Source organism: Sander lucioperca, chromosome 8 (assembly GCF_008315115.2).
Source record: "Sander lucioperca isolate FBNREF2018 chromosome 8, SLUC_FBN_1.2, whole genome shotgun sequence".
Classification (NCBI taxonomy): Eukaryota; Metazoa; Chordata; class Actinopteri; order Perciformes; family Percidae; genus Sander; species Sander lucioperca.
Window position 1 is genome coordinate 17,201,931 of NC_050180.1, and position 14,252 is coordinate 17,216,182.

A 14,252-nucleotide genomic window follows, 5' to 3' on the forward strand; every position below is an offset into this window, starting at 1 on the left:
TAACTCACCCTACAGACACTGGATGTGGGTTTATTTATTTGGGACTGTATTAAAAAATGTGCAAAATAAGATAACTGGCCTCCAAGTGGAACATTAGCACAGCGTGATCCAGATTTTGCAGGCCCCAGGTTTACGGTTGGCGAGGTATATGCAATACAAAAGCATGATGTAAACTGAAGTGGTCAAGCGTTAAGGCAGCTTTTTCATTTTTACCTAATCATTAGGTCCTATTTTGTAAGCCTGTGTAAAAATCCGTTTTAATAGGCTATAGGTTTTCTGTTTTATGTGTATTCTATGCTTACATGCTGCAAAAATAAATGTATGTGTTCTTTAATTACATCAAACTAACACACCGAACTTGGGGCAGGATAATATTCCATCAGAGGAAGAGTTGAGATTGGAAGTTTATTTTTGACCTTGGAAAAACAGCAATTACACTACTACTTAGCAGCTGGAGCTTTCGGTCATGTTACACTATCTTCCTCTGCAGATAGGGAAGCCCATGTCATTACCAACCTGTGTGTGTGTGTGCGTGTGTGTTCATGCTTTGATAAATTGATAGTTATTGGCAGAATTATTTAGTCAAAAAGGGGTTGATGCTAAGTTGGTTTCTTTTTTTTTATTTGATTCCCTACAGACATTAAAAAAAAATACTCTAGCTACTACAACCGAGCATACTCTGTCTGCTGAGGAAGACCATGCAATGTGGTTTGATTTGTCAATCTGATTTTATGTAAAAACATTAACAGTCTTGTGGAATGGATACAGAGTAATACACCTACTCTGAACTCCGTCTGAAATCGATTATTCTTGTCTTCTAATCACGTGACATAATATTTGTTTCTCCTCACTTCCGCAAATAAGCGTCAGTGCCAGGTCAGTGTACGAGTGCAGCTGAGTGTGGCCGCTTCAGCAGAAAGTGAATACACGGACAGACAACCCGCCACCGACCCGTGTGGCCCGGGGAAACCGTCAGCCCAGAACCGTTAACGACACCAGAAACAGAGCTATAATAACAGGTGAGTTTGACGGAAAGGGTAACATAATTCTTCTGTTGCTTTGGAAGTTGTTAAAAAGCTATTTTTCTTCCAGGCTAATTTGTCAACGGTCGCCAGTTAGCTCTTGTGACTTTCCAAACGGATCAGTCTAGTACCGACTCCGTTCACTTTGATGTGTCAGCTCGACAGTTTGCTGAATAACGCGTTTGTAACAAAGGCCAACATTAGCCGGCTAGCTCAGTTGAAGTGGCCAATGTTTGCTGGGGTTTTTAACATAACACAGGCAACGATGTTATTAAACATAACACTTCTGTGACCCAGAGTCTGAACAAACGTTAAGTCATTTTCCTCAGAAATTCTTAAGCATTCTGACTTCATAAGCTGTTTTCACCCATAACCGTTTCAGGGAAACAGGCAACACAGCATGATTTTAAAATCCACCCTAAAGCAGATGCTACGTTGTTTACATCGGACAGTGAAGTTATAGTCATGTCTACAAAGACGACTGTCTCCCCCAGCATCAAGACAGAGGATTGCTAAACATCAAAACTCTTGAGAAAATGACTATGGGCAGAAATGTGTGTCACTATAACTCAGTTGGATTCAAATTCAGTTTCTAGTGACATCCAAGTGAGTTAAGACCAATACCCTACATATTTGGTGGTTAAACCTGTTGATAACTGCTGTATGTAATGGCCAATATGTCTTCATATACAACACAACCGTTCAAAAGTTTGTATCGGTACAGTCAGATGGCTGAGAGAACTACTCTATATTTCTGAATGGTATGTCATGCTTTTAGTTTGCGGAAAGTCCTCTTTACAAATAGATGTTATTTTGTATAAAGGGTTTGCATAAAAATAAAAAATGTCTTTTGTATATGGAGAACAAAACGCGGTACAGTGGTTTAGCAGCATTTTAACATCATAGCTGGACAAGGTGGACCTAAATTGTATACTGTTGGGTAGTTTAATCTATAACTAACCATTTAGTTATCATATTGTTATTTGAAAATCTTAATAAACAAAGCATGTATTAACTATAGCTTTTTGTAGTTAAAAGTACATGATTTCCCTCTCTAATGTATGGAAGTAGAAGTATAAAGTAGCATGAAGTGGAAATACTGGTACTCAAGTATTTTCCACTACTGGTAAGGATGACAATATTATACTAAAGCTGTGTGTGGTGCTGAAAATGGATCTGCACCATCTTTGGAGCAAACTCCTATATTTGTCTCATCATCATAGCCTGTCTCTGCTGTCCAGCTTAAGACGAGGCTGATTCAAATTCACAAACTAATAGTTGTGCTGTATTACAAAAATAAAATTTTGATATAATCTATTTTAAGGTTTTTCTTCTTCTTGAAAGTCCGAATAGGATGAGAGTCCTGCCTGTCTCACTGCTTAGACACTAGGGCTGGGACGATATGCTTTTGTCCTGATTTGATTCTTTCACGATACATGGGTGCCGATTGGATTTGTATTGCGATTTTCATTTATTATTCTGGAAGTATTGCGATTCAATGGTATTTAAGTATTGTGATTTTCTTTTCCTTAACAAAAAAACAAAGTTGAATAATACACTTCTAGAAACAATATATCATGAGACATTTCTAAACACTAATTGTTTTTTAAAAAGAATGCACATCACATGTCAGTCAGTCAGTCTGTCTGCCTTTTATTTCATTTGTAAAGAAGAACACAACATGGATTTTCTGCTTTTGGTTTGTTTTGCTGGAAACATATGTGATATAGTCGAAAGTATTTAGGTGAAACATTGTTTAAAAAAATTCAATAAAAAATATTAATTGTAGGAAAAATAATAAATTTTTAAAATGGTTGCAAAAACAAAAATCACGATGCATATGATCTTCGATTTTTTTTCACACACCCCTATTACCCCTATTATGAACCAATCCTAATCACTGTACTATGATTTTTATTTTCCAAAAATGTTTTTTCCTCTGTTTCTTCCCACCTCTGTACATAACTGAGCCGTCTGCTGGTGAGTCCTAACTGGCTCAGGAAAGCTCTGGAGCTCTCTTAAATAATTTGGGAGCTGGGACCAAGTCTTAGTAATGTTCATGCAGGGCACACATTGTTAATTCTAATTGATACCACTCGTAGAATGTTGACACAGTTAAGACTAAAACTTTACTCTGACAAGCTTTATACATGCATACCAGCTAGGGCTGCACAATACATATAGTTTTTTTATCGTCAGCGCGATATCAACTGCCGCAATAAACACATCGTGAAAGGCTGCAACATATCGCAAATGACACTCAGAGATTTGTTTGTGTAAGTTGAAAGGAAATATCAGTAGAAAACTGCACTTTAAAATGTAGCTGTCATTCTTTTTTTTTTAATGGCGCCTTTTATATTCAATTCAATGTTCAGTTTGTTCAATACAAGAATGTTGGAAATGATTTCCTTTCATTTGTTTTGGTATTCAACAAGCAATTTGTTGTATTTTGGGAGAATACTGAAAGCAGCAGAAATGCAGAACTGAGCACAGAGAAATAGCGTAAAAAATAGCGTTATCGCAGTATTCAATAACGTTATCGCATATTTTCCTCATATGGTGCAGCCCTGATCTGTTTGAGCTAATGTAACCCACCTTTTCTATAATCTCCTCTGTAAGATGCATTTCATTTCATTATAAATACATTTTATTTTCCCGTTGCCCCCGTGTTTACCTACTTATGCCCAATAAAACTTGAGATCACGTCTGGGTTTAGCATTATTTCGTAATAATATGAACATGTATCTGTGTGTGAAGCCTGTTTGTCCCAAAGTGTTTAAACATTTAACAGTTTTAAAGACAGAATGCTTTGACTTTGCTGTGAAGTGCTTTTTTCCCCCCTTTTTCTTCTCGTCCTATCTCATATTAGTGCGTTTAAGACAAGTGCATTGGCTGAAATCATGTTTCTATAGGTAGACAAATGTCTTTGATGCTCCCTGACTGTGTATATTTTCACACCCACTCACAACAGCGACGGCAGCACTGGCACCTCTGCCTCCCCCTGCCCCTGTCCCCTGCCCTGGCTTTGGACTGAGGTTCATCCCTCCACCCCGCCGCCCTCGCCACAGACTCAAAGCGTGTGCATCATGGTGGATGTAACCAAATGGCCCATTTTCAGCCTGTTAGGGCCCCAGGAGCTCTCCACCATACGAAAAGCATGTGTGTTTGGAACGTCTGCTAATGAGGCCATCTACATCACCACTGATGATGAGGTGAGTGGTCTGAGGGAAAACAGAGGTGGAGTTAATCATGCATCACTTGTCACTGGTCATCGTCACTGGTGCTTAACTAATAGTTTAAGGGACCTTGGCTTCACATGTTTTACATTACTACTTTATGTTACTGTTATTTTCTTCAGCCTATTGTGGGTTCTTAGATTGGTTTCCTACCTTAAAAGCAGTGGTTTTAATTCTTGCCTACTCAAATTTTCAACTTCAATCAACAAGAGTTGTAAAACATGCTTACAGTAGATAACCAACCACATAGCACATTTTATTAGGGGTGTTGAAATTAATCATTGCATCAATGCATTGCGATGCGGACCTGGACGATTCTGCATTGATGCAGGTACAGACCATAATCGATTATTGCCTAATGCTTTTTTTTTCTGTGCCTTTTGTCTGTTGTCTGCTGTGTTCAGACTCTGCTACATTCAGGAAGTGTCTTTTTTTAAGAACAGATACAATAAAAAGGGGGATTTAGTATCTGACTGTTTGAATGTGTTGATGAAAACCATGTGTAGCAATATATAATAATATTGAGGATGTTCGTCAACAGGATAATCGCAATCGAATCATGACACCAGTTAAGATTCACACCCCTAACTTTATTTCTTTTCTGTCAGAGTTACTGTATTGTAGCATGGTGAAGTGGGGATGTGTGTAAAACTGCACTAATAATTTTTTTATATTCAGAATTAATCAAATAACTACTTGTAATGTCAAGGGTGTGGCTCGTAGTGACAGAGATTTATCATCCACCGCTTTAGTTCCCCTCAGCTCTACGGTGAGTTTTAGTGTCTTTCAGCTTTTGAAACACGCAAAACCTTTGGTATGGTTCTTTAAAGAAGAATGTTAATCTGTAGGCCAGTGCTTCTGTCCTTGCTTGTCACCTCTCTGTATCAGTGCTGTTGTTCTGTACTGAATTGTGTGTGCTCTTATCAGCGCTGCCCGCTGGTGTTGATGTTTGTGTGTCTGGAATGTGACCTGTTACTCACTCGGCTAATGGAGGCTGTCTCTGCTTAGCCCTGCTTATCACTGATCCACATTATATGTTCCCACTGTTGTCCCTCCTCTCTCCACACTCAGGTGTATGTGTTTGGGTTGAACTGCAGTAACTGCCTGGGAACAGGGGACAGCCAGAGCACCATCGTACCCAAGAAGCTGGACTTCCTGAGTGGGAGGAAGGTGGTCAGCCTGAGCTACGGCTGTGGACCCCACATCCTGCTGGCCACAGAGGGTAGCTGCACAAAACCTTTTAATCCTCCTCTTCACAGTTGGATTAAAACGGGCTGCAGAATGACTCATCTTTTTGTGTTTCAGATGGGGAGCTATTCGCCTGGGGTCATAATGGTTACAGCCAACTGGGAAATGGAACAACCAACCAAGGAGTAGTTCCAGTCCTCGTGTCTGCCAGCCTGCTCAATAAGAAGGTGACAGAGGTGGCCTGTGGCTCTCACCACTCAATGGCTCTGACCGACTCAGGAGAAGTGAGTGTCTACATGCTGCAGAATGGCAACCTGTTTAAAACCTTTCTAATGACACATGTGATTCAGCTTTGGCCAAAGGCAGGGCTTAGCCAGACAGACCATCAAGTCCAAGCACAGCATAGTTGATCCCTCTGAGCTGAAAACTTCGACAACTAACCTCAGCTTTAAGGAAACTATTGTGCTTCAAACTACTTCAAACAGTCTGCTTTTCACTGTAGTGCACTCTTGCTGGTTCCCAGATACAACACAATGTTTATTCACTGTGGTTGAAATTCACAAAAAGGATCTTAATAGTTCAATTGAGATGTGTTAGTTGTTGTAGAAATAGTTTGACATTCTGGGAAATACATAAATTTGTTTTCTTTCAGAGATTTTGATGGGAAGATTGATACCACTCTCATGTCTGTTATGTAAATAAGAAGCTACCCCCAGCAGCCGGCTGACTTAAATAACCAGACTAGTTCTTCTCCACTGGTTGCCTGGCAACTGGTGCTGGTCAATAAATAGTCCATAAACCCCCCTAATATGGCAATATTTAGTTTTTACACTTCTGTTTTTGAACAGAATAATCAAATAATATGCAACGTGTTAAACGCTGCAGCCAACAACTCAGTTACCTCCTAGCATTAAGAAGCCTGGCTGCTGTACACATGAATGCATGTTTGTAGCAGTTTAGCTCCCTCTAGGGACATAAAAGCTGGTATTTAGAGCTTACGGTACATGCGGGATGGATAATATTTTTTGTTATGTAATAATAATAATAATAATAATAATGATGTCTACTCTTAAATTAATAGAAGAGAGGGTGTTATTTAACTCTTCTTCTCACCTTTATCCTCATGTCTGCCAGGTGTATGCATGGGGCTACAACAACTGTGGTCAGGTGGGTTCAGGCTCCACAGCGAACCAGCCCACGCCCCGCAGAGTGTCGAGCTGCCTGCAGAACAAAGTGGCTGTCAGTATCGTCTGTGGGCAGACCTCGTCTCTGGCGGTAGTGGACAATGGAGAGGTGACTGTTTTAATTTATACTGGAGCTATAAACACAGTGTTGTCCTTCTCCGGCCACCACAGCACTCATCTTCTCTTCGTGTCTCTGCAGGTGTATGGTTGGGGCTACAATGGGAACGGACAACTGGGACTTGGAAATAATGGGAACCAACTTACTCCCTGTCGCCTTGTAGCTCTGCAGGGTTTATGTGTTCAACAGGTGTGAGATTACAACTCAAAACAAAAACTTATATTTGTGCATCTCACCCAGTGAGATCTGATATCATTATACAGTAAAGTCATATAAATATGCAATCCAATCTATCTACATATTTTTAAGCTACACCATTTCATTACTACATTTTGATTCAGCCCTGTCACCTTATTTAAATGCAAACATGTGAACAATGCCATTGCAGTTTTATCAATTGTATAGTTCTGTGAGTGGGTACAAGAAGAAATCTTTATGTATGCACCAACTAATTTTATTCAGAATCTTTCACATTTTTAAGTATCAAATGGTTTGCCGCTAAAATACTTCATAGGAAGAAGCACAAGAATAGTTTATTGCAGGAGATCCTCGGGTAAAACTAATGAGAAACACACAACGTGAAAGCACCTGGGAGAGGCATTATAAGATACAAGAAAGGTGTCATATTTAGATGTAATATTATCATTAGTTACACTGAAGCCTGTATCTGCGTTTCTGTGGTTAACCACTTGGTTAATAAAAGTTATTTAACTTTGACTGTGGCTTATTTAGTCATTCATATTTAAAGTTTGGAAAAATGCATCCTTAGATCATTTTTTACAGAGTTTAACACTCAAACACAAGTATGTGGTGTCACCTTTTTACAAATGAGCCCTCCCCCCTTAAAACAAGGGAGAAGAGCACAGATACAACAGCACAGACAGAAATATCTTATGAGAAATAACCTAAACGGTTTTGACTGATGCAGAAAATTGTGCGTTAATGTAGGACTGCATCGCTCATCAGAAAAAGCAGATTGAGAAAATAGGTTTTCAGGGTCTTTAGACATGAAGACATTGGTTTTTAATCAGTGCTAAGGCAGGGTTTGTTTCTAGGTCCACTTTGTTCGTTTCAAAACCTCACATTTGAGTTCACTGTCAAGTTTACAGTATTAGTGCAAAGTGAACCCAAGTTGGCTTTGTTTACCTTTTGTGTAAATCTTTGCATGGATCCCAGCATTCTTTCTTTTATTCCACCTCCTCCATCGTATTAGTAACTAATATTGGCTTGTTCAAATTCTGGGTTACACTTTACTTGATGGTATCTACATAAGAGTGACATGACACTGTCATGAAAGTGTCATAAACATTATATACAAGTCATAAACTTTTATGACATAACGCTTCTTTTAGTAAGTGTCATTCGGTTTTTGTCATGACAAGTTATGGTTAGGGTTCATGTGTCATGACTGTCATGACAGTGTCATGTGTTCATGACAGTGTCATGTCACTCTTATGTAGATACCTTCAAGTAAAGTGTTACCAAATTCTGGGTCTTACCAGTGACAACACTTGATGAAAAATGAAGCCAATGTGCAAGTGCCAAAAACTGCAGCTTATCGAGTGGCCACTTGAGGCTGGCTCCAAATGGGGGTCAATCTTACATGTACGTTGTTTGTTTTCCTCTTCAGATTGTCTCAGGCTATGCCCACTCCCTGGCACTAACAGACGAGGGGTTGCTGTTCGCTTGGGGTGCCAACACATATGGACAACTGGGCACCGGCAACAAGAGCAACCAGCTGAGCCCAGTTCAGATCATGACTGAGAAAGAGAGGCGAGCTAACCCATCACCACAAATACTGTTTCACAAACCGTCTCCTCACTGTCTTTTACACTGCTAATTCTCTCCTCTGCCTTCTTCTTCTTCTCTCTCTCAGGATTGTGGAGATTGCTGCCTGTCACTCCACACATACGTCAGCTGCCAAGACTCAGAGTGGTCAGGTGTACATGTGGGGCCAGTGCAGGGGCCAGTCCATAGTACTGCCTCACCTCACGCACTTCACCTGTACCGACGATGTCTTTGCATGCTTCGCTACCCCCTCAGTTATGTGGAGGCTTCTTTCCATGGGTAAGACAAGGGACTCGTGTGCCCAGTGATGTAGTAATGAAATGACTGCACCAGTGGTTTTACGTTTAATTCCATTAACCACATTAGATTTCTGTTACTGATGAAGATTTTCTGTTGTTTTTGAAATGACTTCTCCATTTTAACCCAAGTAGAAAAAAAAAAATATAATATATACAGTGAGGAAAATAAGTATTTGAACACCCTGCTATTTTGCAAGTTCTCCCACTTAGAAATCATGGAGGGGTCTGAAATTGTCATCGTAGGTGCATGTCCACTGTGAGAGACATAATCTAAAAAAAAAAAATCCAGAAATCACAATGTATGATTTTTTAACTATTTATTTGTATGATACAGCTGCAAATAAGTATTTGAACACCTGAGAAAATCAATGTTAATATTTGGTACAGTAGCCTTTGTTTGCAATTACAGAGGTCAAACGTTTCCTGTAGTTTTTCACCAGGTTTGCACACACTGCAGGAGGGATTTTGGTCCACTCCTCCACACAGATCTTCTCTAGATCAGTCAGGTTTCTGGGCTGTCGCTGAGAAACACGGAGTTTGAGCTCCCTCCAAAGATTCTCTATTGGGTTCAGGTCTGGAGACTGGCTAGGCCACACCAGAACCTTGATATGCTTCTTACAGAGCCACTCCTTGGTTATCCTGGCTGTGTGCTTCGGGTCATTGTCATGTTGGAAGACCCAGCCTCGACCCATCTTCAATGCTCTAACTGAGGGAAGGAGGTTGTTCCCCAAACTCTCGCAATACATGGCCCCGGTCATCCTCTCCTTAATACAGTGCAGTCGCCCTGTCCCATGTGCAGAAAAACACCCCCAAAGCATGATGCTACCACCCCCATGCTTCACAGTAGGGATGGTGTTCTTGGGATGGTACTCATCATTCTTCTTCATCCAAACACGGTTAGTGGAATTATGACCAAAAAGTTCTATTTTGGTCTCATCTGACCACATGACTTTCTCCCATGACTCCTCTGGATCATCCAAATGGTCATTGGCAAACTTAAGACGGGCCTTGACATGTGCTGGTTTAAGCAGGGGAACCTTCCGTGCCATGCATGATTTCAAACCATGACGTCTTAGTGTATTACCAACAGTAACCTTGGAAACGGTGGTCCCAGCTCTTTTCAGGTCATTGACCAGCTCCTCCCGTGTAGTTGTGGGCTGATTTCTCACCTTTCTTAGGATCATTGAGACCCCACGAGGTGAGATCTTGCATGGAGCCCCAGTCCGAGGGAGATTGACAGTCATGTTTAGCTTCTTCCATTTTCTAATGATTGCTCCAACAGTGGACCTTTTTTCACCAAGCTGCTTGGCAATTTCCCCGTAGCCCTTTCCAGCCTTGTGGAGGTGTACAATTTTGTCTCTAGTGTCTTTGGACAGCTCTTTGGTCTTGGCCATGTTAGTAGTTGGATTCTACTAACATGCAATTGTATGGGGTGGACAGGTGTCTTTATGCAGCTAAAGACACCTGAAAAAGGTGCATCTAATTTAGGATAATAAATGGAGTGGAGGTGGACATTTTAAAGGCAGACTAACAGGTCTTTGAGGGTCAGAATTCTAGCTGATAGACAGGTGTTCAAATACTTATTTGCAGCTGTATCATACAAATAAATAGTTAAAAAATCATATATTGTGATTTCTGATTTCTGTCTCTCACAGTGGACATGCACCTACGATGACAATTTCAGACCCCTCCATGATTTCTAAGTGGGAGAACTTGCAAAATAGCAGGGTGTTCAAATACTTATTTTCCTCACTGTATATATGTGTGTGTGTGTGTGTGTATATATATATATATATATATATATATATATATATATATATTTATTTTTTTTTTTTTGCAAGTTCTTACGTGCTGGTGTGCACTGCCATTAAATAATTGGAATCATTAAATGGCAATGTACCGTATAATTAGTGCTAAGTCACATGGTTCTTAGTGGGATACAGACAATGAAATTAATAGAGCAACGTGAAATAAACCCTCATCATAAGACATAAGAAAACTGTGGTCCGTCCTGTTTCTGTTGTAAAAATGAAAGTAATTCAAATCACTGCTAAGAGTTTTTTTTTTTTTATCTTCCTAATGCCAGAGCTTGATGTGTGTGTGGGTGTTTTCTCCCTGCAGAGCATGATGACTTCTTGACTGTGGCTCAGTCACTGAAGAAAGAGTTTGACAACCCAGAGACAGCTGACCTCAAGTTCTGCGTCGACGGCAAATATATCTATGTCCACAAAGCGGTTCTCAAAATCAGGTCAGGGATTTCATCTCGCAGCTGTCAGTTTAAGTTATATACTTATTTGTTCATAAATAATTCAAAAACACCTGTATCTATCCTGAAACAAACGGCCGTGCAGGTGTGAACACTTCAGATCCATGTTCCAGTCCCACTGGAACGAAGACATGAAGGAGGTGATTGAAATAGACCAGTTCTCCTACCCAGTGTACCGCTCCTTCCTAGAGTTCCTTTACACAGACAATGTGGAGTTGCCTCCTGAGGATGCTATTGGTCAGAACCACACACACGTCACAGCCTGATCTTTACTGACATTTGTTTGTGTGTTGGTTGTAAATGCACAGTGTTATTATTGGTGTCTCTGCTCTGTCAGGGCTGCTGGACCTGGCCACGTCATATTGTGAGAACCGCCTGAAACGTCTGTGTCAACATATTATAAAGAGAGGAATCACCGTTGAAAATGCCTTCTCTCTGCTGTCAGCGGCTGTGCGCTATGATGCAGAGGTCAGTGACTCTACCAACTGTCATTGTTTGTATGTCTATCAATAAGGAGAGATCAATTGGAATTGTATGACATTATTCACTGAGGTCAGAAGTGGAGTTAGCTAAATCAACTGGGTATCTTCTAAAGTTAGTCTTTTAAGTACCAAATCCCGTTGCCATGTTGCTATCCCTCCACTGCCTCTCAACAAAAGCGGGCATTTTGTATCTAAAAGACTAACTTTGAAAGATATCCACCTAATTTGTCTTACTCAGATTACTGAAGCCTCATATGATCTTCCTGAAAACTTTGGAATAGATTTTTGAGAATTTTAAAGGTCAGGAAAATACCAAACGATTGGAGCGGCTTGTGCTGGTCAGAAAATAGGGCCCCACGACTTCTTCCAAGTATCTCGGTAATTTCTTGAAGAACATGGGACCAACATGAAGAACAATTTGCTAATTGTTGCTCTTACCTTTTGTCTTTCAGGACCTGGAAGAGTTCTGCTTTAAGTTCTGTGTGAATCACCTGACTGAGGTGACCCAGACCGCCGCTTTCTGGCAGATTGACGGCAACCTGCTCAAAGATTTCATATGTCGAGCCAGCCGCTGCGGAGCCTTCAAAAACTGACCTCAACCCGAGATCATTATAGACACAGATGCAGAGGCTGCTGTGGCGACTCCGGGAGTGACTCCTCAAAGGACTTGGTCACTCCCAGTTGGCTCCAGGAGCCTTTTACTGACAGGTGGTATACAAACTTTATATCTTTAGATTATCACCATCACTGTCAAATCTGTTATTCATCTCATTCCAGACTAGTGTGTCCATTATGTGAGCTGTTCATGCCGATATTAAAAGGCTGAGCTGACATCACACAGTCCAGTTACAGGTAATTGTTTGCCACAGTGCCTGACTGCCTATTCCTTTACACATATCGTGTAAAGCAGGACTTAAAATGCATTGAGAGGCATACTATCGCTTGATGAAGTTGTTGTTTCTATTAACTTGAAATATTCTTGCCAGTCGCCTGATATCACTTTATTTTCTATTATTCTGTTTAATTTCTTCTTAAGTGCTTGCACTTATTGAAAATATCTTTACTAGAAGACTGCATTATAGTTTGGATGTACCATCTAGAATCATGGTTTTCAGGTTGAGATATAAGGCTTTTTGCACTTTTAGATTCCAGGATAGAACAAATGTTATGACATATGACATGACATATCAAGAATGCAGATTCAACCCTTTTATTTAGTCTGTTTAGGTCAAACTCCAGTCAGCGATTATTAGTCCTAGTAGCTGAGGTGTGATCTTCTGTCTAGGCTATAAGAAGACCCAAAGAGGGGAACTCAGGTTACAAGTGAGATTCAGTCTTAAATTGTTACAGATGTGAAAATGATGCCGCTACATTTGTGGATTCCATAGGTTGGAAAGTGTTATTTTGTGCAGCTACAACTCCATAACAACTCCATAAAAGCTTCTTTAATTTGTCTATTTTTATCACATAAAACAATTCAGTTGGTGTTAACTGGCAGTTAAACTCGCCTGGTTGCCAGCTGACAAAAAATGTATAGAGCCATTAAAAATCTGTTTACAGTAAGGCCTGTAGCCTTGCAGAAGCTTACGTTGTATGGGCCTGGACTTTCTAAAAATACCTTTTCATCCACGACATCTATTGTATGTTGAAAACAATATTTTACAATATTATCATTTATTAAGTTGATGTGACATCTTTCTGCACTACTGCTGGGAGTATTTTGAAGAATATATTGCTCATTTCTATGCAGGACATATCTACTTCAAAATCAATTATGTGATTGATTGATTGATTGATTGATTGATATTGAGTTATATTATAGTATTGTGAATTGCCAGTAATATTTTGACCTTTGCGAGGAAATTAAAAGACTTGTGTATGTTAAGTATTCAAAAATATATTGCAATAAACCTAATTGAAAAAGCTGTCATGTATCATAGTAATATTTTAGAAAGCACAATACTTGAGTTTCAGAATGAACAGATCTCTTTTGTGCATCAATAAACCACGAGATGTGGCCGGGTTGGGCAGTGGGTAGAGCAGGCGCACATATACTGAGAGGTTTATGCCTTGACGCAGAGGTCCAGGGTTCGAATCCGACCTGTGACGATTTCCTGCATGTCTTCCCCCTCTCTCTCCCCTTTCTCACCTAGCTGTCCTATCAAATAAAGGTGGAAAAGCCCAAAAAATAAATAAATAAATAAACCACGAGATGCAAACCACCACCACAATGTTTTGTTTCATCATCTATCAAAGGAAATCAAAAGTGGACATTTTGGGGCGACCTCTATCTCACACACGGTAGCGCGTGCAGCGGCCTGTGTTTGAATCCACACCTGAGGCCCTTTGATGCTCTAATAAAAGGAAAAGCACTAAAATACTTAAAAATCTTTCTGTGGATGCTTCAGTGTTATGCTTGCGGTTTCATCTTTCCAGTGAGTGTACTTTAAGTAACATCTCGTAACAGTTGGCTTTTGTATCTTGGATGCAAATGGGATTCTGTATTAAGCTGTTCGGTTCAGATAATACGGTCTGTGAAAATCTATCTGCAGTTTGGTGTTAATGGTGATAACTCAGAATAATCTAGAAGTGCTTTCCTAAAGATGTTAAACAATTGGAAAATCTTTATCAACTAAAACATTGTTTTAAAACATTACTGGTGATGATTT

The 14,252-nt window shown here is 40.0% G+C and overlaps 2 protein-coding genes across 3 annotated transcripts in view; one reads left to right on the forward strand and one right to left on the reverse strand.

The window, feature by feature from the left end:
* Positions 1 to 735: 735 nt before the first annotated feature.
* phf11 (PHD finger protein 11) overlaps positions 736 to 14,252 on the reverse strand; it is a 30,018-nt gene continuing 16,501 nt past the window's right edge. Inside the window, exon 19 of the transcript XR_004104031.2 lies at positions 736 to 750. The gene's annotated coding sequence lies outside the window, so the exon portion shown is untranslated. The remainder of the gene's footprint in view (positions 751 to 14,252) is intronic.
* LOC116045911 (RCC1 and BTB domain-containing protein 1) lies at positions 870 to 13,198 on the forward strand. Of its 2 annotated transcripts, XM_036003922.1 has the most exons (13): positions 870 to 1,019; positions 3,994 to 4,234; positions 4,937 to 5,027; positions 5,330 to 5,480; positions 5,564 to 5,730; positions 6,581 to 6,739; positions 6,830 to 6,937; positions 8,379 to 8,521; positions 8,625 to 8,815; positions 10,957 to 11,083; positions 11,187 to 11,338; positions 11,439 to 11,569; positions 12,036 to 13,198. In XM_036003922.1, the coding sequence occupies exons 2-13, from the start codon at positions 4,203 to 4,205 to the stop codon at positions 12,174 to 12,176; spliced, it is 1,593 nt and encodes a 530-aa protein (XP_035859815.1). In that variant the 5' UTR covers positions 870 to 1,019; positions 3,994 to 4,202; the 3' UTR covers positions 12,177 to 13,198. The 2 variants fall into 2 exon arrangements, with proteins under 2 accessions (XP_035859815.1, XP_031149777.1); XM_031293917.2 differs by lacking the exon at positions 4,937 to 5,027.

Bases quoted from the DNA above. Each gene is read 5' to 3' on its own strand.
- LOC116045911 (XM_031293917.2), top strand. From the start codon at position 4,109: ATGGTGGATGTAACCAAATGGCCCATTTTCAGCCTGTTAGGGCCCCAG. The intron at 4,235-5,329 runs GTGAGTGGTCTG...CTCCACACTCAG, and splicing joins ACATCACCACTGATGATGAG to GTGTATGTGTTTGGGTTGAA. The intron at 8,522-8,624 runs GCGAGCTAACCC...TCTCTCTCTCAG, and splicing joins ATCATGACTGAGAAAGAGAG to GATTGTGGAGATTGCTGCCT.